This window comes from Pleurodeles waltl, chromosome 7, assembly GCF_031143425.1.
Source record: "Pleurodeles waltl isolate 20211129_DDA chromosome 7, aPleWal1.hap1.20221129, whole genome shotgun sequence".
Classification (NCBI taxonomy): domain Eukaryota; kingdom Metazoa; phylum Chordata; class Amphibia; order Caudata; family Salamandridae; genus Pleurodeles; species Pleurodeles waltl.
In genome coordinates this window covers 1,103,723,371-1,103,747,030 of record NC_090446.1, presented here as the reverse complement: position 1 = coordinate 1,103,747,030, position 23,660 = coordinate 1,103,723,371, and the positions used below count along the sequence as shown (strand labels likewise).

General features: G+C 43.8%; 1 protein-coding gene across 2 annotated transcripts in view; it reads left to right on the top strand.

Moving 5' to 3' along the window:
• Positions 1-23,660, top strand: part of SPAG9 (sperm associated antigen 9) — a 1,094,694-nt gene that overhangs the window by 135,009 nt on the left and 936,025 nt on the right. For both annotated transcript variants that reach the window (XM_069200034.1, XM_069200033.1), the window contains exon 6: positions 20,532-20,721. In XM_069200034.1, coding sequence (XP_069056135.1) covers positions 20,532-20,721 — 190 coding nt within the window. The remainder of the gene's footprint in view (positions 1-20,531; positions 20,722-23,660) is intronic.

The following is a 23,660-nucleotide window of genomic DNA, read 5'->3' as shown; positions in this document are numbered from 1 at the left end:
TGGAGTAGATGCATTATCTACAGTGGTCTCGTCTTTCACAGACAATTTCGGACTGGGCCATTTGCCACAACATCTACTTGTTGTTTACCTGTTAGCGGAATACCTCCCAGGAAGAGACAACATTTTTGCCAACCTCATCAGCAGGATGCAGCAATAAGTCCTCAAGTGGGAACTCCACCCCGGAGTCCCACTACCGTACTTCCAAACAGGGAACCTATTTGTAACAAAAGAAAACACAGAATGCCCACACTTTGCCTTCAGGTTCCCACAACCTGAGTCCAGAGGGCAATGCTCTATGGATGAAGTGGTCAGGAATATTTGCTTATGCTTTTCTACCTCTCCCTCTCCTTCCGTATCTGGTACAGAAACTCAGGCAAACATCTCTTACTTTAATTCTAGGGGTTCCCACATGGGCCAGACAACTATGGTTTACCACTCTTTTAGAACTGTTGGTGGCTCCTCACGAGAAGCTTCCTCTCCAGCTGTGCCTTCTCACTCAGAACTATCGTCCGATCAGGCACCCAAATCTCAAGGAGTTGTATCCTGCAATTTGGCCCCTGAAGTCATAGAGTTTGGATATTTACCTCAAGAATGTATGGGTAATCTTAAGGAGGCACATAAGCCAACGACTAGATTGTTATGCAGCAAAGTGGAAACGCTTCGTCCACTATTGCATTTCTAAAAACTGGGAACCCTTTAAAATGTCAGTACAAAATATCATATTGTACCTCCTTCATTTGCAAAAAAGCAAATTTAGCATTCACTTCCATAAGGTTACACTTAGGAGCTTTAGCTGCTTACCTTCAAAATAGACCGCATTCTACTCTTTTAACATCCCTGTCATTAAAGTTTTTATGGAAGGGTGTGAAAGCGTGATACCACCAAGTTTACCCCTTTGGCTTCTTGGAACCTAAACGTGGTGCTCATTAGACTCATGGTCCCACCTTTTGAACCACTTCACTCATGTACTTTATGATTTCTATCATTAAAAGTGGCTTTTTAGTCGCAGTCAGTTCCCTTTGACGTGTAAGTGAGCTCCAGGCATTAACCTTGCAAGGCGGTTCTACATACCAATCCAAAGTTTTCACCAAAAGTGGTCTCTCAATTTCATCTCAACCAAACTATTGAATTGACAGCCTTTTCTTTTCTGCAACCTAATTCTGTTGCTGAAACAGCCCTTTTCACATAAGATGTGAAAAGAGTGCTTATGTTCTACATTGATAGAACTAAAACTTTTAGAAAAGCAAAATCCTTTTTGTTGCCTTCTCTACACCACACAAAGGCAACCCCATTACTAAATCCAGTATAACAAGATGGTTTTTCAAAGGTATCCAAACGTGTTATGCAAAAGCCAAAAGACCACTACCTATTCCCCCTAGAGCACACTCCACACTCAGGAAAAGTGCATCTATGGCTTTTTTTTTTGTGTAGCTGACATATGTAAGGTAGCTACATGGACCACACCGCACACCTTCACTAAACATTGTGTGGATGTTTTTGCACGGCAACAAGCTAATGAAGGTCAGACTATGCTACATACACTTTCAAAACACTGCACCCACAGGTTAGCCACCCATTTTGGGAGGCACTTCTTTACAGTCTATGTAGCGCATGTGTATTTATAAACATACATGCCATCAAACACAAAATGTTACTTACCCAGTAAGCATCATTTTTTTTTTTTCTTTTTCTTTCAAACATTTTAACATTAAGGCAGACAATGCCAATAAACAAATATCACAAGGCAAAGTACATTGGCAAAACATTGTTCCTGCACCATATCATACCCAACACTAGTTGCATCATTGGAACCACACAAGCAGCAGTTGTAAATGGGCATAATATCTCACAGCACAAGTGACCGCAGTTTATATTACCCCTCGCAACTCCTTCAAGGTGGTATGCCCCCCAACAGTACAGAAGAAAACATGGTCATAGTAAGTAACAGAGCAGTTGGACGGTCATTGTGTAGAACATACATACCCTTTTATCAGTGCCTAACAGGGTTGTAATCGAGCTCACCAGTCAGGGCCGGAAGCCCCAGTGGCCAGCATCCCCCTGTTTCGTCTTTAAGGAGCACCCCCCCCCCCCATGTGCCCCCAACCCCTCCTGCCCACGTCCCAGGGTCTGATACGGCCAGGCAAGTCTGAAATGGTCCCCAGAAATCCTGGGGGCGGCTACAGCTGGGGAGGAGCTCACCGTACGTGTCTGACTGCACATTGCAATATGCCATATCCCTTATCCTTGCCTTTATTGGTGATAAAGCCCTATTGCCATCAGGCGACTGATAGCAATCAGTAGTTTATCATAGCCAAGCAGTGCCAGCGAGGGGTCGGGATCAAGTGACTCATCAACAATAATGCTCAGCTTCCTGAATACTGTTTGACAGAAATTGTATACACCCACCCCGTAAGCGAGAGAGGCAGCCTAATGCAGTGTAATACCATGTCAAACAGACGCTGTGCTGTCATTCCATAATTGTCTGGTAGCACTATTGTCAGGTCCGAGTGTACCTGAATTGCCAAGTAGCATAGCGAGTCCTCAGTCCATTGCAACGGGCACTCTATTTGTTCTTGCCTCATGACGGCAGTAAGGGGTAACACCACCGATTTATCCCAGTTTACTCGGAGTCCTGCATGACTCCCAAACAGTACCACCTCCCTCAGCACCGGTGCCCGATTACGTTCTTTGATGTAAAATAAGGTATTGTCCGCAAATGCGAAGGTATCGTCCGCAAACACTATAAAGTGTAGAATGGCAATCGCAGACCCCTATGAGAGTGATATTTCCGCAGTGCACAAGCCAGTGGTTCAGCAACCAAAGCATAAAGCAGGAGATAACGGGGGCACCCTTGCCTAGTTCCTCTCTCTATAGAAATTGGAGTCGTCACAATACCATTCAGCCGGAGTCGTGCCACTGGTTGCATCTACAGAACTCTAATTAATTGAAGGAACTTGTCTCCAACACCCAGTAAGCATCTGTATATGGCATGTAGTGCTGTAGATTCACTTGCGCTTACCAGCCTCCCTGCACACCTGTGGCTGTTATAGTCTTTCATACACATTCACACACATCAAAATTCCATTTTTATTGCCTTTACACTACACTCCATTCATATTCGCCTGTGGGAAAAACAATCTAACAATGGAGTCTATGCTCATGCACACTACCAGCAAGAGGAGGAGTCACTGTGCCTCATGATTAGAAAGACTTTTAGAAGAACAACAACTTGCAAGCTTCTGGACCCAACACTAGATGGCAGAAGCCTGCAGAGCATGTGACTCTACAACACTGCATGACACAAACAGATGCTTACTGGGTAAGTAACATTTTCCTTTCCATGTATGATGTTGTAAAGCAGCTTTGTGTATGGTTTCTAAGGGTGGTACCATTAATTTTGAAAGAACAATGTTAAGTTCACAAGGAGGAGAAATGGATTTAACTGGTCAGAAAACTTTTTGATACCTTCTAGAAAATCTTTAATCACTGATGCTTAAAAGGTTTGTGAGTACATTTCTTATAGGCAGTTATAGCCGCAAGGTGAACTTTAATGGAAAAAACTGTAAACCGGACTTTGCTTAGTAAAGAAGATATGGTATCAGTACATCTTCCTGACAGGAGGTTGGATTGTGGCTGTTGTGGATGCACCAAATGCAAACCTCTTCCACCTTAAGGCATATGAGTCATGCCGATATGTTCAGTAATGGAAGGTTGGAGTGCAGAATTTGGCCCCAAAACTTGTACTGGGGATCCTGTCTGCACGACAATCTCTTGTGTTGTTCCTCTGAAAGTGAAGAAGATCTGTGAATCACGAATGAAGTAGCCGTTCCTGTGCAGTAGCCGTCATCCTGGTTTTGAATCTATAAAATGTGGCCAGAACTGCAGTATGAGAGAAATTGCTTTAAGTGCGTAGAGAATTGTTTTTTTACCAGTCTATCAAAAGAGAACAAATCCTTTGTTCATAGTTGGTAATATCTGGTGACGTAGCTATAGCACGTTTTGTTGTTTACGTTGCAAATAAGTCTATATGAGGATATCCCCAATTGTGGAAAAAAAAATTCTACTACTTTGTTAAGAATTCATTTGTGGTTTTCTTGGAAGGTTTGACTGAGGGTGTCCACTTCCATGTTTTGTACACCTAAGAGAGGGACACCTGTTACTTTCAGGTTTCTTGCCTGAAGCTATTTCCATATGCCTTGTGATTCTACGGACAGAGATCTTGAATATTTTCTTCCCTGCTTGTTCAGGTAGTACATTGATTGCCTTAAGAAAAGACTATAAAGCCAGACAAACTGCTGTCAACTCTATTGGGTTGATATGGTAGGTCTTCTCTTTCTGTGACCATAGCCCTTGGATCCTTAAATGACCCAAGCCTGCTTTCCATCCATGCATCTGTGACTAGAGTCTGGGCTGGGAGATTGACACTAGTGGAATGAGGTCCCTTTCATCAGATTTTCCAATTTGGGCCACCATAGGAGTGATTGGATGGCTGATTGTGTTAGTCAGTTTCTTCTCCTAACTGTGCAAGAACTGGTTCCACTGGTCTTCCAGACATTGCTTTAAAGGTCTTGTGTGGAGACTGGCATGAGGAACTAGAAAAATGCAAGAGGCCATTAATCCCAACAGAGATTAAATCTGCCTAGCTGTTGAGTGATTATTTGCAATAGAGCATGACATGTCATTTGGATGGATAACAGTCTCTCCTCTGAAGCATACTCTTTTTCGGACTGCTTATCTATTCTAGCTCCCAGATAATGGATGTGTTGAACTGGGGAGGTTGTTGATTTTGTGAGGTTTTCATGAAGACCTAAAATGGTGAGATTTTATGACCCAGTAGTATAGTTAGGGATAATAAATATTTTTGTTTTCTCAGATGTGCTGCGATGACAAACCTACATTTTGCAGCTGTTCGGTGAGCTGACACTTCAGTCTGAAGGAAAGTACTTTGTACTGAACATGCTTTGAGCCTCTAAATCTTAAAAAACTTTAAATGCTTTTTTATGATCAGAATGTGGAAATAGGCTTCTTGAAAATCTGACACTCACTTCCCGTCCCCTTGATTTAGTTGAGGGTAGATCTTATGTAATCTGAGCTTTCTGAATTTTTCTTTTCTTATGAACTTGTTCAGTACCTTGAGGTCAAAAATGTGTCTGCAATTTTTGTTTTGGTTCTTTTTTTCGAACCAGAAAATACCAGGCTTAGACCCCAGTCCATTTTGATGTGACGGAACCTCCTCAACTACATTTTTTCCGATGGTAAAATATTCAGCTGTAATAGGTCTTGTTGATAAGATGTTTTGGTTGGAGAAAGAGATGGAGGAGGGGATTTGAAATGTATAGAATAACCATTCTGAACAATATCCTGAACCCATCTGTTTGTAGTTATCAGCAGACATGCTGAAAAATGTTACAGTACTTCCTTCCACCAGAGTGACTGGTGAATCTTGTGAAAGACGTGACTCGTTGGTTTGAAGGTGCTTTTCCGGCTTCATATTGTTGATGTTGGCTCCCTCTTCCTCTAGGGGATGTGCTCTGATCGTATGGCTGTTTCTGTTGATGTTGCTGGTGGTGGTGCTGGGGGTTAAACCCTCTGGGAATAGCAGCACCTGTCATAAGGCCTGCATCTCTTTTTAAATTCCTTTTTCTTTTCCAGGCCCGCAGCTTTTAAGGTGTCCAACTCAGTCTTCAGCCATGACATTTCATCATCTATGTGAGATCCGAACAGCGTGTTCCCTTAGAATGGTAGGTTAAGTTTATTAGATTGTGCTTCTGGCTTTAGACCTGTTAGTCAAAGCTATGAGGATCTTCTGGCACAAATGCCATGGCAATAACCATGGGCGGATAAATCTGAAAATTTTAGTGGCTGAACTGTTGATCTGATTTGACACCAGCATTCCTTCGCTAACAACTTCCTGAAAATATTTCCTGTATTCCTTAGGAAATTTATCTGTAACTTTTTGTAGGGAGTCCCAAAGCGATCTATCAGACCTTCCTAAAAGGGCATTGTCACTTGCCCCATTTAAAATAGAATCCGAGGTTCACACACTTTTCTTCCCACAGAATCTATTCTTTTTCTCTCTTTATCTAGTGGTACTGAGGAAGTTGGTGCTACCATGTGTGATTTTCTTGCTGGAGCCACAGTAACTGAATTGTGTGGTGGATCTGCCCTGAGAAAGAAAAGATCTTAGTCAGGAGGCGTGTATTCCTCAATGAAAGTGGCTTCAGAGTTGTTTCAAGTGTCTTTGTCGACAGAAGTGTCCTTGACTCACAGTTGACTTGAATAGGTGTTTACGTCGAACAATCCATTCTCGATGGGGGTAGATCATACGTTTTTTATATCTATCAAGGTGGCCTTACAGCCAATGAAGGTGTTCTCGATGTCGACTGTTTTCTCAATCTGTCGTCAGCGTTCTTTCACCATCGAGTGTCTCAATGTTGTACCTGATGACTACGAGCAAGTAGATGTATGCCTAGTCTCACTTCTCAACGTCATGCGTCTCAATGTCAAATGGGAGCGATATCTGTTCCTCAGGTGTCTCCTCTACTTGGATCTGCCTCTAGGAGATGCCCTTGGAGTGGGAAGGAGAAGCTTTAGTGAACCTTCTCCTTGGCTTCTTGAAGATCTGGCAGAATGGTCTTCCTTCCTTTGCTGCATTCCATGTTATCGGATTTTCTTTCTGTCCCTCAAAATTCTTTTGGAGCAGGACAGACAAAGAGTACAGAAAACAGGGGGGGGGGCGTCTTCTGGAAGCTCATGATACAGAGCCTCTGGGGGTCTGACTGTGCCTTCTGTTCCCCACAGGAAGGACTCTTCACAAAGAGTTAAGGAATTTTGACAGAAAAGCTGACAAATTTCCTGTCAGAAAAAAGTGTCAAGCTGTTTTAAAGTACAAAAGACGTTGAGTGAAAACTCTAGAATTCAGGTTTAGAAAGATTTCCAAAAGATTTAGCCAAAAAGGCAGAGCTCAGTGCCCTAGGATCCTTTTTCCAGGAGTCGGAAAAATGAACTGACCTGTCACATGTGAGGCATGATGTGATACCGGGGATACTGTGAGGTTCTTAAAGGCACAGTGCTAGTTTTCTAGTCTTTGCTTTGCATTGCAACCTATTTACTAAAACTGTCTCTCATATTCCATTTCTTTTACCTTTTAAAAATGTATATGAAAGATTTTCTATTGACACCCTTTTATAGTGATGCATGTGTATGTAATTGGCTCATTTTAAAAATGAAAATTCAATGAAATCTTGACGTTTTTAGCCGTCTGTAGTCTGCAATCATATAAACAGCACTATGTTACAAATTCTGATTATACGTCTATGTATATTGTTTGAAAGTGCTCCAGGATCCCTGCACGTGGGTGGGACTATTCAGTGCCTATGACTATTGATGAGGATCCCTGGAATAGATGAACAAGTAACATACCTTCAGTAATGCTCTTCTGGTAGATACTCTAACCACAAATTCCTCACCGACTCTCTCATCCTCCCTGTTCTGTGAATTGGCTCTATCAATTGATTCCTAAGTCTAGGAGTCTTCACACTGTTCAAAGCCAGATTGGTGTTGGGGCACTGCATCTGGAGTTGTGGATAATCTCAAAAGAGACCGATGTCTGTTCTCTGGAGTGGCGCCTCTATAGCCCCACACATCATTTCCAGAGCGGGGCACCACTGCGCCATCTACCGGCATGTAGAGGTAGTGCTCAAAAGTTTCTGGTTTCATTTTGACACCTGGGGAATGTTCATATGGGCCCTGGCTCACCTGTCTCCCAAGGAAACTTACTAAACCGTTTATGAAAACTAGACACAGGGAGGAAAGTGTGACTTGTGTAGATACTTCAACACCGTTTTACTTAGAAAAGCATGCTAACCTCAAACTTTAGCTAAAAACATGGATTTTCCTCCCATTTCTGCGAGGTACAGTTCTGGAGCCTGCAAGGATCCACAAAAGTCCTACTACCCAGCACTCCCACACATCTCTTAATAAAATCGCTTCCCCACTCTTGTGGGTGGGCTTACTGCCCATGAAAGTGAAGACCCTAAAAAGCAACAAGGTCAGATTACATTTTTCCACTTAAAATTTGGGCTTTTTTTTTAGTGTGGATAGCTGTGGATTTTGGATGATGGCTCAGCCGCCACCTAGGAAAACCTACCAAATATATATATATATTCAATAGCATGTGCAGCTGCAGATACACATGCTGTGCACTGTTCCTGCCATCTAGTGTTGGGCTCGGAGTGTTACAAGTTGTTTTTCTTCGAAGAAGTCTTTTCGAATCACGGGACCGAGTGACTCCTCCCTTTCGGCTCTATTGCGCATGGGCATCGACTCCATCTTAGATTGTTTTCTTTCCACCATCGGGTTTGGACGTGTTCCTCTGCGCTCCGTGATTCGATTCGGGAAAAGAATAAAAATCCTCAAAGCGTCTGTATTGTTTGCGATCGGGAAACCTCTTCCATCGACACAGACGAGACAACCGTTTCGGTGGCCCTTCGGGGCTTCTGCGCCCAGCCGAGGCATGGTCAGCCCGACCACAGTCGTCATCGAAGCCTAATGGACCAGACCCCTTTCCGTTTCTGTCCGAAGTCCCACGCTAAGTACCCATATACAGTCCAGCATCGGGTCTGTAATCTGTGTCTGTCACCTGAGCACAGAGAAGATACTTGCGAGGCCTGTAAGTCCTTTCGATCTAAAAAGACCTTGAGGGTGAGGCAAATGCAGATGGCGCCGAAATCTTCGGAACACCTCGACGTCGAAGAGGAGGAGATGGCTATCTCCATCCAGGGATCCGACTCAGACGACTACGGAGACTGACCACCTACAGCAGGCCAAAAAGTGAGTACGCCTGCCCCGGCCCAACCCCACAGTCAACTAAAGAAACATAAGGCCTCTGGGACACCACTGCCTGAAGGCCATGGCTCGACCCAGAAAAAACGAAGTGGTGACCAAGCAACACCTTCGGCACCGAAAAAGGCCAAGATCGTGCTGAAGTCTTCCGACTCGAGCAGAGAACCCGGCGTTGAAAAATCTCGACATCGCCTTGTCGATTCAACTAAGCCTCGAAAGAGCCTTTCGGAGCAGAGGCCATCTATCACCATGGGCATTTCGGTGCCAAGGAAACCGGCTTCGGAGCTGAAAACACAGAGGAACATGGGCTCTCTAAACAGCTAAAGGAAGAGGCACAGATTTGAAGAGGAGCTTCAAATTGAAGAAATTGACCAAACGCAGGCACGGATACAGATCCATAAGGATACTGGAAAAATCCAAACTGCCCCTCCTCTCAAATTCAAGAGAAAGCTGGCTTTCCAACCACAATCAGAGACTGATCAGCCAAGAGCTAAAGTGGCTAGAGAAAAATCACCAACTCGCCATTTTTCGCCAGAACTTTCTCCCCGCATTCACCACAATGGACAGGGTCACCAATTGGTACGCCCACTGCACAGTCACCCACACCTACTGTGCAAAACACAAGATGATGTAGACCCCTTGGACCTCCTACGATCCCCCTGTCTCGGACAATAGCCCTGAGTGCTACCCCTCAAAACTGTCTCCACCAGAGGATAGCACCTCGTACACCCAAGTCTTGGCCAGGGCTGCTGCATTCCATAATGTTAGTATGCATTCTGAGCCATTGGAGGATGACTTCTACATTAATACCCTGGCCTCCACGCATGCCTCATACCAGAGCCTGTCTGTGCTACCAGGCATGTTTAAACATGCTCAGCAAGTTTTTCAAGAGCAAGTAAAAGGAAGAGCCATCACACCGCGGGTGGAGAAAAAGTACAAACCACCCCCGTTGGACCCAGTGCTCATCACGCAGCAACTCCCACCGGACTCTGTAGTTGTTGTTGCCGCAAGGAAAAGAGCCAACTCACAATCATCGGGAGATGCACCACCCCCGGATAAAGAGAGTTGCAAATTTGACGCTGCGGGAAAGAGAGTGGCGTCACAGGCTGCCAACCAGTGGCGTATCGCAAATTCATAAGCCCTCCTCGCCCGTTATGACCGGGCTCACTGGGATGGGATGAGTGATATCATCCAGAATCTCCCCAAGGAATTTAAAAAACAAGCTCAACAGGTGGTAGAGGAAGGGCAATTGATATCCAACAATCAAATCCGTTCGGCATTGGACTCGGCTGAAACAGCTGCAAGAACTGTGAACACGGCAGTCACAATTAGACGGCACGCTTGGCTATGGTCCTCAGGTTTCAAACCTGAGATACAGCAGGCAGTACTGAACATGCCATTTAACCAGCAACAACTGTTTGGGCCGCAAGTTGACACAGTTGACACAGCCATCGGAAAGATGAAGAAAGACACTGACATGGGCAAAGCCATGGGCGCGCTCTGCTCCTCTCAATATAGAGGAACATTCAGGAAACCGCAATTCAGGGGAGGTTTCAGACAACAGCTTTCAGAGGCATCAACCTCTCAAGCAAAACTCACCTACCAATCCCAATATCATAGGGAGGGGGTGGTTTCACAGCTCCTTTAGGGGACAATTCCCAAGATCAAGGGGAAAGTTTCAGCCCACCAACCAGGCCACTAGTAACAAACAGTGACTTGGCTGTCAACCTTCCCCAACACACATCACCAGTGGGGGGAAGACTAACATTTTACCACAAACATAGGTCAGACATAACCACGGGCACATGGGTCCTATCAATTATCCAACATGGCTACTGTATAGAATTCACACATTTCCCTCCAGATATTCCACCAAGAGCGCACAAACTGTTGGCGCAACATCTAGACATGTTACAAATAGAGGTGCAAGCACTATTAACAAAACAAGCCAAAGAACTAGTACCTCACCAACAAAAAGGAACAGGGGCTTATTCCCTATATTTCCTTAGTCCCAAAAGTGACAAAACACGAAGACCAATTTTAGACCTCAGAACTTTAAACCTGTTCATCAAATCAGAACACTTCCACATGGTCACACTACAAGATATAGTTCCCTTACTAAAACACAGAGAATACATGTCAACACTGGATCTAAAAGATGCGTATTTTCATATACCCATCCATCCATCTCACAGAAAATACCTCAGGTTTGTCATACAGGGCAAACATTACCAATTCAAGGTATTGCCCTTCGGGATAACCACAGCACCCAGAGTATTTACAAAATGCCTCTCTGTAGTAGCAGCTCATTTAAGGAGACATCACATGCACATATTCCCATATCTCGACTATTGGCTAATAAAAGCCAACACTCAACATCGGTGTCAAAATCACACACAGTACGTAATAGATACCCTACACAAACTAGGGTTCTCCATAAATTGCCAAAAATCTCACCTACAACCATCCCAACTACAACAATACTTGGGAGCAACACTCAGCACTCAAAAAGTATTTGCCACTCCAAGCCCACAAAGAGTTCAATCATTCCAAACCATGGTATCAAACATACAGACAAATCAGCACGACAGTCAGATTTGTCATGAAACTCCTAGGCATGATGGCATCATGCATCGCAATTGTCCCAAACGCGCGGCTACACATGCGGCCCTTACAGCAGGGCCTTGCAAAACAATGGACGCAGGCACAGGGTCAACTCCAAGATCTAGTGTTGATAGACCGCCAAACACACTATTCGCTTCAGTGGTGGAACCCTATAAATTTAAACAAAGGCCGGCCTTTTCAAGACCCTGTGCCTCACGCCATTCTCACAACAGATGCGTCAATGATTGGGTGGGGAGCACACATCAACAATCACAATATACAAGGGCAATGGGACAGTCAACAAAGGCAACTACACATAAATCACTTGGAACTGCTAGCGGTCTTCCTAGCACTAAAAGCTTTTCAACCTCTTCTAGTTCACAAACACATTCTTGTCAAAACCGACAATATGACAACAATGTACTACCTAAACAAACAGGGGGAACGCACTCATCACAACTATGCCTCCAAGCACAAAAGATTTGGCATTGGGCAATTCACAACAACATTTGCCTAATAGCGCAATATATTCCAGGTATTCACAATCAATTAGCCGACAATCTCAGTGGAGATCACCAGCAAACTCACGAGTGGGAAATGAATCCCCAGATAATACAAGAATACTTTCACCACTGGGGGACACCAGACATAGATCTGTTTGCAACAAAACAAAACGCAAAATGCCAAAACTTTGCATCTAGTTACCCACACCCTCAGTCCAAGGGCAATGCTCTATGGATCAATTGGTCAGGGACATTTCCTTACGCTTTACCCCCTCTCCCACTCATTCCTTTCCTAGTTAACAAACTAATTCAAAACAAACTCCAACTAATACTCCTAGCACCAAAGTGGGCTCGCCAACCGTGGTACACCACACTGTTGGACTTCTCAGTAGTACCTCACATCAAACTCCCAAACAGACCAGATCTGTTAACACAACACAAACAACAGATCAGACACCCCAATCCAGCAATGCTCAATCTAGCAATCTGGCTCCTGAAGTCTTCGAGTTTGGCTATCTAAATCTTCCAAATGAGTGTATGGAAGCCATTAAACAGGCAAGAAAACCTACCACAAGGCATTGTTTTGCTAATAAATGGAAAAAGTTTGTTTTCTACTTCCAAGCAAACCAAATCACACCATTAGATGCCTCCATACAAGACATTGTGAGTTATTTACTACACCTACAAAAAGCAAATCTTGCTTTTTCTTCCATCAAAATTCATCTCACTGCAATCTTTGCTTACTTGCAGATTAAACACACAAAATCACTTTTCAGAATACCAGTTATTAAAGCCTTTATGGAAGGACTAAAAAGGATCATACCTCCAAGAACCCCACTGGTGCCCTCGTGGAATCTTAATATTTTACTTACACGACTCATGGGTCCACCTTTTGAACCCATGCATTCAGGCCAAATCCACTTCTTAACTTGGAAGGTAGCATTTCTAATAGCCATCACTTCACTACGAAGAGTTAGCAAAATACAGGCGTTCACTATCGAAGAACCCTTTATACAAGTACACAAACAAAGTTATTTTCCGCACAAATCAAAAATTTCTGCCAAAAGTCATTTCACCAAACAGTGGAGCTCCCAGTCTTCTTCCCACAGCCAGACTCAGTAGCAGAAAGAGCACTGCATTCATTAGACATAAAAAGAGCACGAATGTATTATATAGACAGGACAAAACCATTTTGTAAAACTAAGCAATTGTTCGTCGCTTTCCAGAAACCCCACACTGGTAACCCTATATCCAAACAGGGCATAGCCAGATGGATAGTCAAATGCATACACACTTGTTACCTAAAAGCTAAAAGAGAGCTACTCATTACACAAAGGCACACTCCACTAGGAAGAAAGGAGCAACAATGGCCTTTCTAGGTAACATACCAATGACAGAAATTTGTAAGGCAGCCACTTGGTCTACACCTCATACGTTTACTAAACACTACTGTGTAGATCAGTTAGCAACACAACAAGCCACAGTAGGACAGCCTGTACTAAGAACATTATTTCAAACAGCTTCAACTCCTACAGGCTGACTACCGCTTTTGGGAGGATTACTGCTTTGTAGTCTATGCACAGCATGTGTATCTGCAGCTACACATGCCATATAACGGAAAATGTCACTTACCCAGTGTACATCTGTTCGTGGCATGTTCCGCTGCAGATTCACATGCGCTCTCCCACCTCCCTGGGAGCCTGTAGCCGTTAAAGTTGTAATTAGAAATTGTATATATGTAAATAAACATTACTTTAGCACAAACTATGTACATACACGTGCCAAAGTGGTTAAGCCCAAACAACAGCTAGACAAAGGGTTCCCTCAGTATATGTGATTTAAGGAGAGGTATGAGGGGGATTAGAAGGTATATATTTCTATCACATTGGTTGAAACTTAAATGTTGACTCTGGTTAGCTTAATAGATGATGTATTTTCTGTTTGTTTACATTTTATATTTTAATATTAGCATGTGGTAATGAGTTTCTAACATTGACAATTTTTTTTCATCGCATCCACTACAACTATGCTCACCAACAGTGATGTAACCCCTTTACATTTTTCTTGCTCTGTGAATACAAAGATTAAATATGGTTCTGGTAGCTCCGGGAAAATGTACCAGGCAACCAAAAACTCATGGCTCTCGGCCATGGATATTGTCATTTTGTTTGTGATGTTAAAATTGTTCTGGGTTGCTTTGATTTTGCTCCCCTGGCTTGGACTGTATCAGAGGTTTTCATTATATAGTGGTACTGCGGCACATCATCCTTTGTTCTTCCTTCTTTCCTGGTCAGTTTTTGATCAGTGTAACATCTAGGGATGTAAAGTTTCTGATCTGGCTGTAACTATACGTTCGATGGCATGTGTAGCTGCAGATACACATGTTGTGCATAGTCCGCCATCTGGTGTTGGGTCGGAGTGTTACAAGTTGTTTTTCTTCCAAGAAGTCTTTCGAGTCACGAGACCGAGGGACTCCTCCTCCTTTGCTTCCATTGCGCATGGGCGTCGACTCCATCTTCGATTGTTTTCTTTCCGCCATCGGGTTCGGACGTGTTCCTTTTCGCTCCGAGTTTCGGGACGGAAAGATAGTCAAAACTTCGGAAAACTACGTCGGTATTGTTGCGTTCGGGATCGGGTTAGATAGAATCGACACCGAATCGTGAAGAGCTCCGGTAACCCTTCGGGGTAATTTCGATCCCCCGTCGGGGCCTGGTCGGCCCGACCGCGTGTAACATCGAGGCTGATGGAACGGACCCCGTTCCGATTCTGTCCTAAATGCCACAACAAATACCCATATACAGACCAACATTTGGTCTGTAACCTGTGCCTGTCGCCCGAGCACAAAGAAGAAACGTGTGAGGCCTGTCGTGCGTTTCGGTCCCGAAAAACGCTCCGTGACCGGCGAGCCAGAAGATTACAGATGGCGTCCACGCCGACAGGACAACGAGGGTTCGAGGAACAAGGAGAAGAAGAGGAAGCCTTCTCCATCCATGAATCCGACTCGGAAGAATTCGACGTCGAGGAAACCGTGAGTAAGACGCCGAAACAAGCACCACACAAGAAAACAGACAAGGCCCAGGGGACGCCACTGCCAACAGGCCATGGCTCAACCCATAAAGTAGGTGACCGTCCATCGGCACCGAAAAAGGGCGAATTGGTGCCGAGATCGTCCGACTCGGGTCGAGACACAGGCACGCAGCAATCTCGGGACCAAGAAAGCGCTGCCGAAAAAGATCGACGCCGAGACAGCGGAACCGAAGCTGCTCGACGCAGAGACAGCGGCACCGAGGAAGATAGACGCCGAGAAATCTCGACTCCGAAAAAGAGATAAGTCGCCTCGGAGCCGAAAACAAGTAAAGACACGGTTTCGGTGCCAAAAAGACCAGCAACCGAACAGACTACCAGCTCATATTCAGAGGAACAATCACTGTCCTCTCAAATGCGCAAACACAGATTTGAGGAAGAGTTACAGACCACTGACGTAGACCACACTCAAAAGCGGATCTTTATACAGAGTGGGACAGGGAAGATCAGCACTCTTCCCCCAATTAGGAGAAAAAGGAGACTTGAGTTCCAAACACAGGAACAAACACCACAAACAAAAGTGGTGAAGAAGGTAACTCCGCCACCCTCTCCTCCACCTGTAACTCAGATATCACCGGCACAGACTCCATCGCACTCACCGGCTCACACCACCATGAGCCAAGATGACCAGGACGCTTGGGACCTGATGACGCCCCAGTGTCAGACAATAGTCCTGAGGCGTATCCTACCAAGCCCTCACCACCCGAGGACAGCACAGCGTATGCACAGGTGGTAGCTAGGGCAGCAGAGTTCCATAACGTGTTGCTACACTCAGAACCTGTCGATGATGACTTCCTTTTCAACACCCTCTCCTCCACCCATAGCACCTACCAGAGCCTGCCTATGCTTCCAGGAATGCTAAGGCACGCAAGGCAGATCTTCAAAGAACCTGTCAAAAGTAGAGCAATAACTCCGAGGGTGGAGAAAAAATATAAAGCACCGCCCACAGACCCTGCTTTCATCACCTCACAGCTGCCACCAGATTCAGTTGTAGTAGGGGCAGCTCGCAAAAGAGCCAACTCCCACACATCAGGAGATGCACCACCTCCGGATAAAGAAAGCCGCAAGTTCGACGCAGCTGGGAAAAGGGTCGCAGTACAAGCTGCAAACCAGTGGCGCATTGCGAACTCTCAGGCGCTCCTAGCGTGATATGACAGAGCCCATTGGGACGAGATGCAGCATCTCATCGAGCATCTACCCAAAGAATTTCAAAAAAGGGCAAAGCAAGTGGTTGAGGAGGGACAAAACATCTCCAATAACCAAATACGCTCCTCTATGGATGCAGCGGACACAGCTGCAATAACAATAAACACCGCAGTAACCATAAGAAGGCACGCATGGTTGCGCACATCTGGCTTTAAACCGGAGATACAGCAAGCAGTGCTCAATATGCCGTTCAATGAGCAACAATTGTTCGGACCTGAAGTGGACACCGCAATTGAGAAGCTGAAAAAGGACACTGACACAGCCAAGGCCATGGGCGCACTCTATTCCCCGCAGGGCAGAGGCACTTTCAGCACCTTCCGTAAAACAACCTTCAGAGGGGGGTTTCTGGGTCAGGCCACACAAGCCAGTACCTCACATTCAACACCGTCTACCTACCAGGGACAGTACCAAAGGGGAGGCTTTCGGGGCCAGTACAGAGGAGGACAATTCCCTAGAAACCGGGGAAAATTTCAAAGCCCAAAAACACCTACAACCAAACAGTGACTCACAGGTCACTCAACCCCTCCACACAACAACAGTGGGGGGAAGAATAGGTCCGTTTTACCAATCTTGGGAGGAGATAACAACAGACACTTGGGTCTTAGCAATTATCCAACATGGTTATTGCATAGAATTTCTACAAATCCCTCCAAATATCCCACCAAAAACACAGAATATATCAAAACAGCATTTAGATCTTCTAGAAATAGAAGTTCAAGCATTACTGCAAAAGAACGCAATAGAATTGGTACCATGTACACAAATAAACACAGGAGTTTACTCACTGTACTTTCTAATACCAAAAAAGGACAAAACACTGAGACCAATCCTAGATCTCAGAACACTAAACACCTACATCAAATCAGAACACTTTCACATGGTCACGCTACAAGAAGTCTTACCACTGCTAAAGCAACAAGACTACATGACAACCTTAGATCTCAAAGACGCGTATTTCCACATACCGATACATCCCTCGCACAGGAAATACCTAAGGTTCGTATTCAAGGGAATACATTACCAATTCAAAGTATTGCCGTTCTGTATAACGACCGCACCAAGAGTATTTACAAAATGCCTAGCAGTAGTAGCTGCACACATCAGAAGGCAGCAGATACACGTATTCCCGTATCTAGACGATTGGCTAATCAAGACCACCTCCCTAACAAAGTGTTCACACCACACAGATTATGTCATACAAACCCTCTACAAACTCGGTTTCTCCATCAACTATGCAAAATCACACATTCTGCCTTGCAAAATACAGCAATACTTAGGAGCCACAATCAACACAATAAAGGGACTAGCCACTCCAAGTCAACAAAGGGTTCAAAATTTTCGCAAGGTTATACAAGCCATGTATCCAACACAAAAAATACAGGCAAAGATGGTATTACAACTCCTAGGCATGATGTCTCATGCATAGCCATTGTCCCAAACGCAAGACTGCACATGAGGCCCTTACAATAGTGCCTAGCATCACAATGGTCACAAGCACAGGGTCACCTTCTAGATCTGCTGTTGATAGACCGCCAAACATACATCTCGCTTCTATGGTGGAACAGTATACATTTAAACAAAGGGCGGCCTTTCCAGGACCCAGTGCCACAATACGTGATAACAACAGATGCTTCCATGACAGGGTGGGGAGCACACCTCAATCAACACAGCATCCAAGGACAATGGGACGTACATCAAGCAAAGCTGCATATAAATCACCTCGAATTGTTAGCAGTATTCCTAGCGTTGAAAGCATTCCAACCCATCATAACCCACAAATACATTCTTGTCAAAACAGACAACATGACAACAATTTATTATCTAAACAAACAGGGGGGAACACACTCCACACAGCTGTGCCTCCTGGCACAAAAAATATGGCAATGGGCAATTCGCAACCACATTCGCCTAATAGCACAGTTTATTCCAGGGATCCAGAATCAACTAGCAGACAATCTCTCTCGAGATCACCAACAGGTCCACGAATGGGAGATTCACCCCCAAATTCTAAACACTTACTTCAAAATTTGGGGAACACCTCAAATAGACTTATTTGCGACAAAGGAGAACGCAAAATGCCAAAACTTCGCATCCAGGTACCCACACAGGCAGTCTCAAGGCAATGCCCTATGGATGAACTGGTCAGGGATATTTGCGTACGCTTTTCCCCCTCTCCCTCTCCTTCCATATCTAGTAAACAAATTGAGTCAAAACAAACTCAAACTCATACTAATAGCACCAACATGGGCAAGGCAACCTTGGTACACAACACTGCTAGACCTATCAGTAGTACCCCACGTCAAGTTACCCAACAGGCCAGATCTGTTAACACAACACAAACAACAGATCAGGCATCCAAACCCAGCATCGCTGAATCTAGCAATCTGGCTCCTGAAATCCTAGAATTCGGACACTTAAACCTCACCCAAGAATGTATGAAAGTCATAAAGCAAGCTAGAAGACCATCCACTAGACACTGCTATGCAAGCAAATGGAAAAGGTTTGTTTGCTACTGCCATAATAATCAAATTCAACCATTACACGCATCTCCAAAGGATGTAGTGGGTTACTTACTACACTTACAAAAATCAAATCTGGCCTTCTCTTCCATTAAGATACACCTCGCAGCAATATCTGCATACCTGCAGATTACCCATTCAACTTCACTATTTAGGATACCTGTCATTAAAGCGTTTATGGAAGGCCTCAAAAGAATTATACCACCAAGGACACCACCTGTTCCTTCATGGAACCTCAACATCGTCTTAACAAGACTCATGGGTCCACCTTTTGAACCCATGCATTCTTGCGAAATACAATTCTTAACCTGGAAAGTTGCATTTCTCATCACCATCACATCTCTAAGAAGAGTAAGTGAAATGCAGGCGTTTACAATACAAGAACCTTTTATCCAAATACACAAAAATAAGGTAGTCCTAAGAACCAATCCTAAATTTCTACCAAAGGTTATTTCACCGTTCCACTTAAATCAAACGGTAGAACTGCCAGTGTTCTTCCCACAGCCAGACTCGGTAGCCGAAAGGGCACTACATACATTAGACATCAGAAGAGCACTAATGTACTACATTGACAGAACAAAACAAATCAGAAAAACAAAACAACTGTTTATTGCATTCCAAAAACCTCATACAGGAAACCCAATATCAAAACAGGGTATAGCCAGATGGATAGTTAAGTGCATCCAAATCTGCTACCTTAAAGCAAAGAGAGAGCTGCCCATTACACCAAGGGCACACTCAACCAGAAAGAAAGGCGCTAGCATGGCCTTCCTAGGAAATATTCCAATGCATGAGATATGTAAGGCAGCCACATGGTCTACGCCTCACACATTTACTAAGCACTACTGTGTAGACGTGCTATCCGCACAACAAGCCACAGTAGGTCAAGCCGTACTAAGAACTTTATTTCAGACTACTTCCACTCCTACAGGCTGAGCCACCGCTTTTGGGGAGATAACTGCTTACTAGTCTATGCACAACATGTGTATCTGCAGCTACACATGCCATCGAACGGAAAATGTCACTTACCCAGTGTACATCTGTTCGTGGCATTCGTTGCTGCAGATTCACATGTGCCCACCCGCCTCCCCGGGAGCCTGTAGCCGTTTGGAAGTTATCTTCAACATTTGTAAATATATTACTTAAGCCTTAATTGGCACATACTTATTCACTCCATTGCATGGGCACTATTACTAACACACACAACTCCTACCTCACCCTCTGCGGGGAAAACAATCGAAGATGGAGTCGACGCCCATGCGCAATGTAAGCAAAGGAGGAGGAGTCCCTCGGTCTCGTGACTCGAAAGACTTCTTAGAAGAAAAACTTGTAGCACTCCGACCCAACACCAGATGGCGGACTATGCACAACATGTGAATCTGCAGCGACTAATGCCACGAACAGATGTACACTTGGTAAGTGACATTTTCCTTATAGTTAACAGATAAGATAAACTACCCATTTTCATTTGATGAGAGGAAGACTATGGGCCTGATTACAACTTTGGAGGAGGTGTTAATCCGTCCCAAAAGTGACGGTAAAGTGACGGATATACCACCAGCCGTATTACGAGTTCCATAGGATATAATGGGCTCGTAATACGGCTGGTGGTATATCCGTCACTTTACCGTCACTTTTGGGACGGATTAACACCTCCTCCAAAGTTGTAATCAGGCCCTATATCTAGAAGATGAACTTTAGTTTGTAGTTGTCCTTTATACCTACTTTGTTTTGGAACTTTAATTGATTTCAGCATTTTTCTTAAAACTAGGAAGAACTGTCAGATATACACCCAGCAGATTTGACGTCTGAAACTGTACCTTCTCCAGCTGATCCAGAGAATGCTGCTATATCTAGTTCCCTGAAAGAGCCTAGAGAAAGTCCAAGCAGGAATAGAACCTTACACGACAACAAGACTGTTGGAGTGCAAGCAGTGCAGGGGTCTCGAACTGCGTCCACGGGTAAGCATACACACTTCTTTTTAGTTATTTGTAATAAGTCATATTATGTTAGAATTTGGAACTGTGGTGCAACCTGCAAAATACTGCTAAACATGCCCTGTGTTGTCAAAAGGTCCATCTGCCAGAAACGTGTGTTGGAGCACTCTAGTATTTCTAGTTGCCTGTAGCCACTGATGTTGCAAAATAAAAGCTAAAATAAACTGTTTTTCTGAAAAAACATCTAGTACTAATGATGGTGGTGTAGAACAATAAGGCAGGCTTTGGTAATAAAAGACTTGGTCCAGTAAGCAGTGGTTGCATTAAGAAAGTAATGGACATGTGGGATGTGGATTGCAGGTACAGTTGTGGGTTTGACAGGTGAGGGAAGAAACATGAAAATAGATGATGGACAATAAGTGCAGATAATCCAAAGGCTGCAGTTTGTGGTCTAGCAAATCTTGGAATTAATTTGCAAAAAAAGGATATTTGAATCATCGGAGATATAATGAAGTTGTCAAATGCATGAGCCATCTTGGCCCATGGCTTCAGCTGATTCATCATTTCTCATCTCTCCATAACTGTGGGGCTTTGGATGATTAATTGTGGGTAGGGATCCCACACACTTAATAGAACATCATGCCAGGTTCAAACACAGTTCACTGATAAAACAGGGGCTTAATTAACCCTTACTATCTACAGCACAAAGCAGCAGGCTTTTGTCAAGATAAATGCCTGTTAAGTATTTAAGCAACATGAAACAGTGAATTAAGCAACACAATACATGTTTCAAGTCAAGCATAAAGAGGAGGAATGTTATAATAAGGTGCATGACACAAAAAAAAGTGAAATCTGACTAAGGGAATCTTAAATGTGTTTAATCAGCACCAATATGCAAGTTCTTGTGTTTGAAAGGGACTGGGGTGCATTTTCAGACTAATCAGGATTTCTGCTTGAGCCGTCAGTATTCATTTTCAGTTGGTGCTTTATTGTGCATAATCAATTAAAATCATTGCATATAATAACAATTGCCATAAAAATGGCAGAGTTATTAAATCTTTACATGCTGTTTTTAAATGCTGTGTGGAAAGGTTAAAACTTAAAATGTTAAACAAAGATTAAAATATTGCTTTCAGTAATATGTGACAGCTAGTCAAGTAGCAGGGTTCATCACAGCTCCTAATAGAAATTTGGCGATTCAGCTGTTAAAAATTGTCTGCAATAACAGCCTGTCTACAAGAGTGAATGCCCTGTTGGTTAAAGGGTAGTCCTAAAAGAGCTCTCCTTTCTCTTGGACCTTTAGGACAAATGCATGTTAAATGGACAAGGTCCTCTATAGCTGACCTACCTAGCCGACTGCCTTGGCTTTGGAACAAAGACTCAATCTCCTAAGTGTGCAAAAGAGAGGGAAGATGACCAAAACAATACCTTAACAATTTTTGTTCCAGATTCTGTCTTGCATGCCACAACAGCTCTCACTGTTAAGAAGCACATAGCTTCCATTAGAGAGCACCTGTAATGCTGCTTTATTTGGGTGGGGTCTGGAACTCCATTCAGATAGCAATCTAAATTTTCTGCCAAAGCATTACACGCACTGTGCAAAGCCAGCTGCCTACAAACCATTGAATGGCTCACTGAAGTCTCACCTTCACTGCCGCTAAGAAAGACCTCTTTCATCCCATTGAGACATTTGTGCGAAAAGGGAAGCTCCCACGCCTCATGAATGTAACTATCCCCTAGTCTTTCATATCTGCCTACTGGAATATGTTTTAAGCAGGACCTGATTTGCAGTGTTGAAATAGGTAGATTGATAATCCCATGTATTAACCATTCAGCTGATGGTATTTCAACCACAGTAGAAGGTAGCTTTTCTAACTTATCCATGTTTAACATAACGCTTCCTTCTAAGAAATTATTTGTCGCTGTTGCGTCAAATTAAATGCTGACACAATATCGCTCACATTGAAATGTTGCCAGGTAACACAATCAGATTTCAGTGTTTGCAGTGTCCATCCCAAATTAAAAATGGACCAACGCTGGCTCTGTCCATGTTTGAACAATAAGTATGGCAGATGTGACAGTGGGCCAGATGTATCAAGGTTTTTGCATTCGCAAACGGTACGAATGCCCGTTGGTGAATGGAAAAAGCCAGTTCAGAATGTATGAAAGACATTCAGAACGCAATTTTAAGGAATTGCTAAAATAGCGATTCCTTAAAATTGCGACTCTCTAAATAAGAAATCGCAAATAAGGATTCCTTATTTGCGATTGCTTAGCACATGTATGAAGCCATTCCTAAATGCGATTTGGGCATTTAGGAATCGCCATTTACCACCAGGTTGAACATGGTGGTAACCAAGTGCAAAATTTAAAAATGCATTTAAAATGCATTTTTAAAATGTACATGTAAAGCACACATGCCCTTTTGGCATGTAAGCACCTCACATGTCCCCAAAACAATTTTTGGGGTGCAGCAGAGGGGGCCTTAGGCCCCCAGCACCCTGGGGTTTTGCATTTCCAAAATTGCGATTTCTGGTTAAGAAACCGCAATTTTGGAAATGCAAAAAATTTGCAGATGTGGGCCAACCCACACCCATTTCTGTCACTAACTGGAAGGAGGCTGAAAGCACCAAAAATAGTAAAAATAGGGTATGTCCCAGTAAAATGCCAAATTTGTGTTGAAAAATGTGGTTTTCTGATTCAAGTCTGCCCGTTCCTGAAAGGTGGGAAGATGGTGATTTTAGCACCAGAAACCCTTTGTTGATGCCATTTTCAGGGAAAAGACACAAGCCTTCTTCGGCAACCCTTTTTTCCCATTGTTTTTGGAAATAACGAAATTTTCACTGTATTTTGGCTAATTTCTTGGTCTCCTCCAGGGGAAACCACAAACTCTGGGTACCATTAGAATCCCTAGGATGTTGGAAAAAAAGGACACTAATTTGGCGTGGATAGCTTATGTGGAC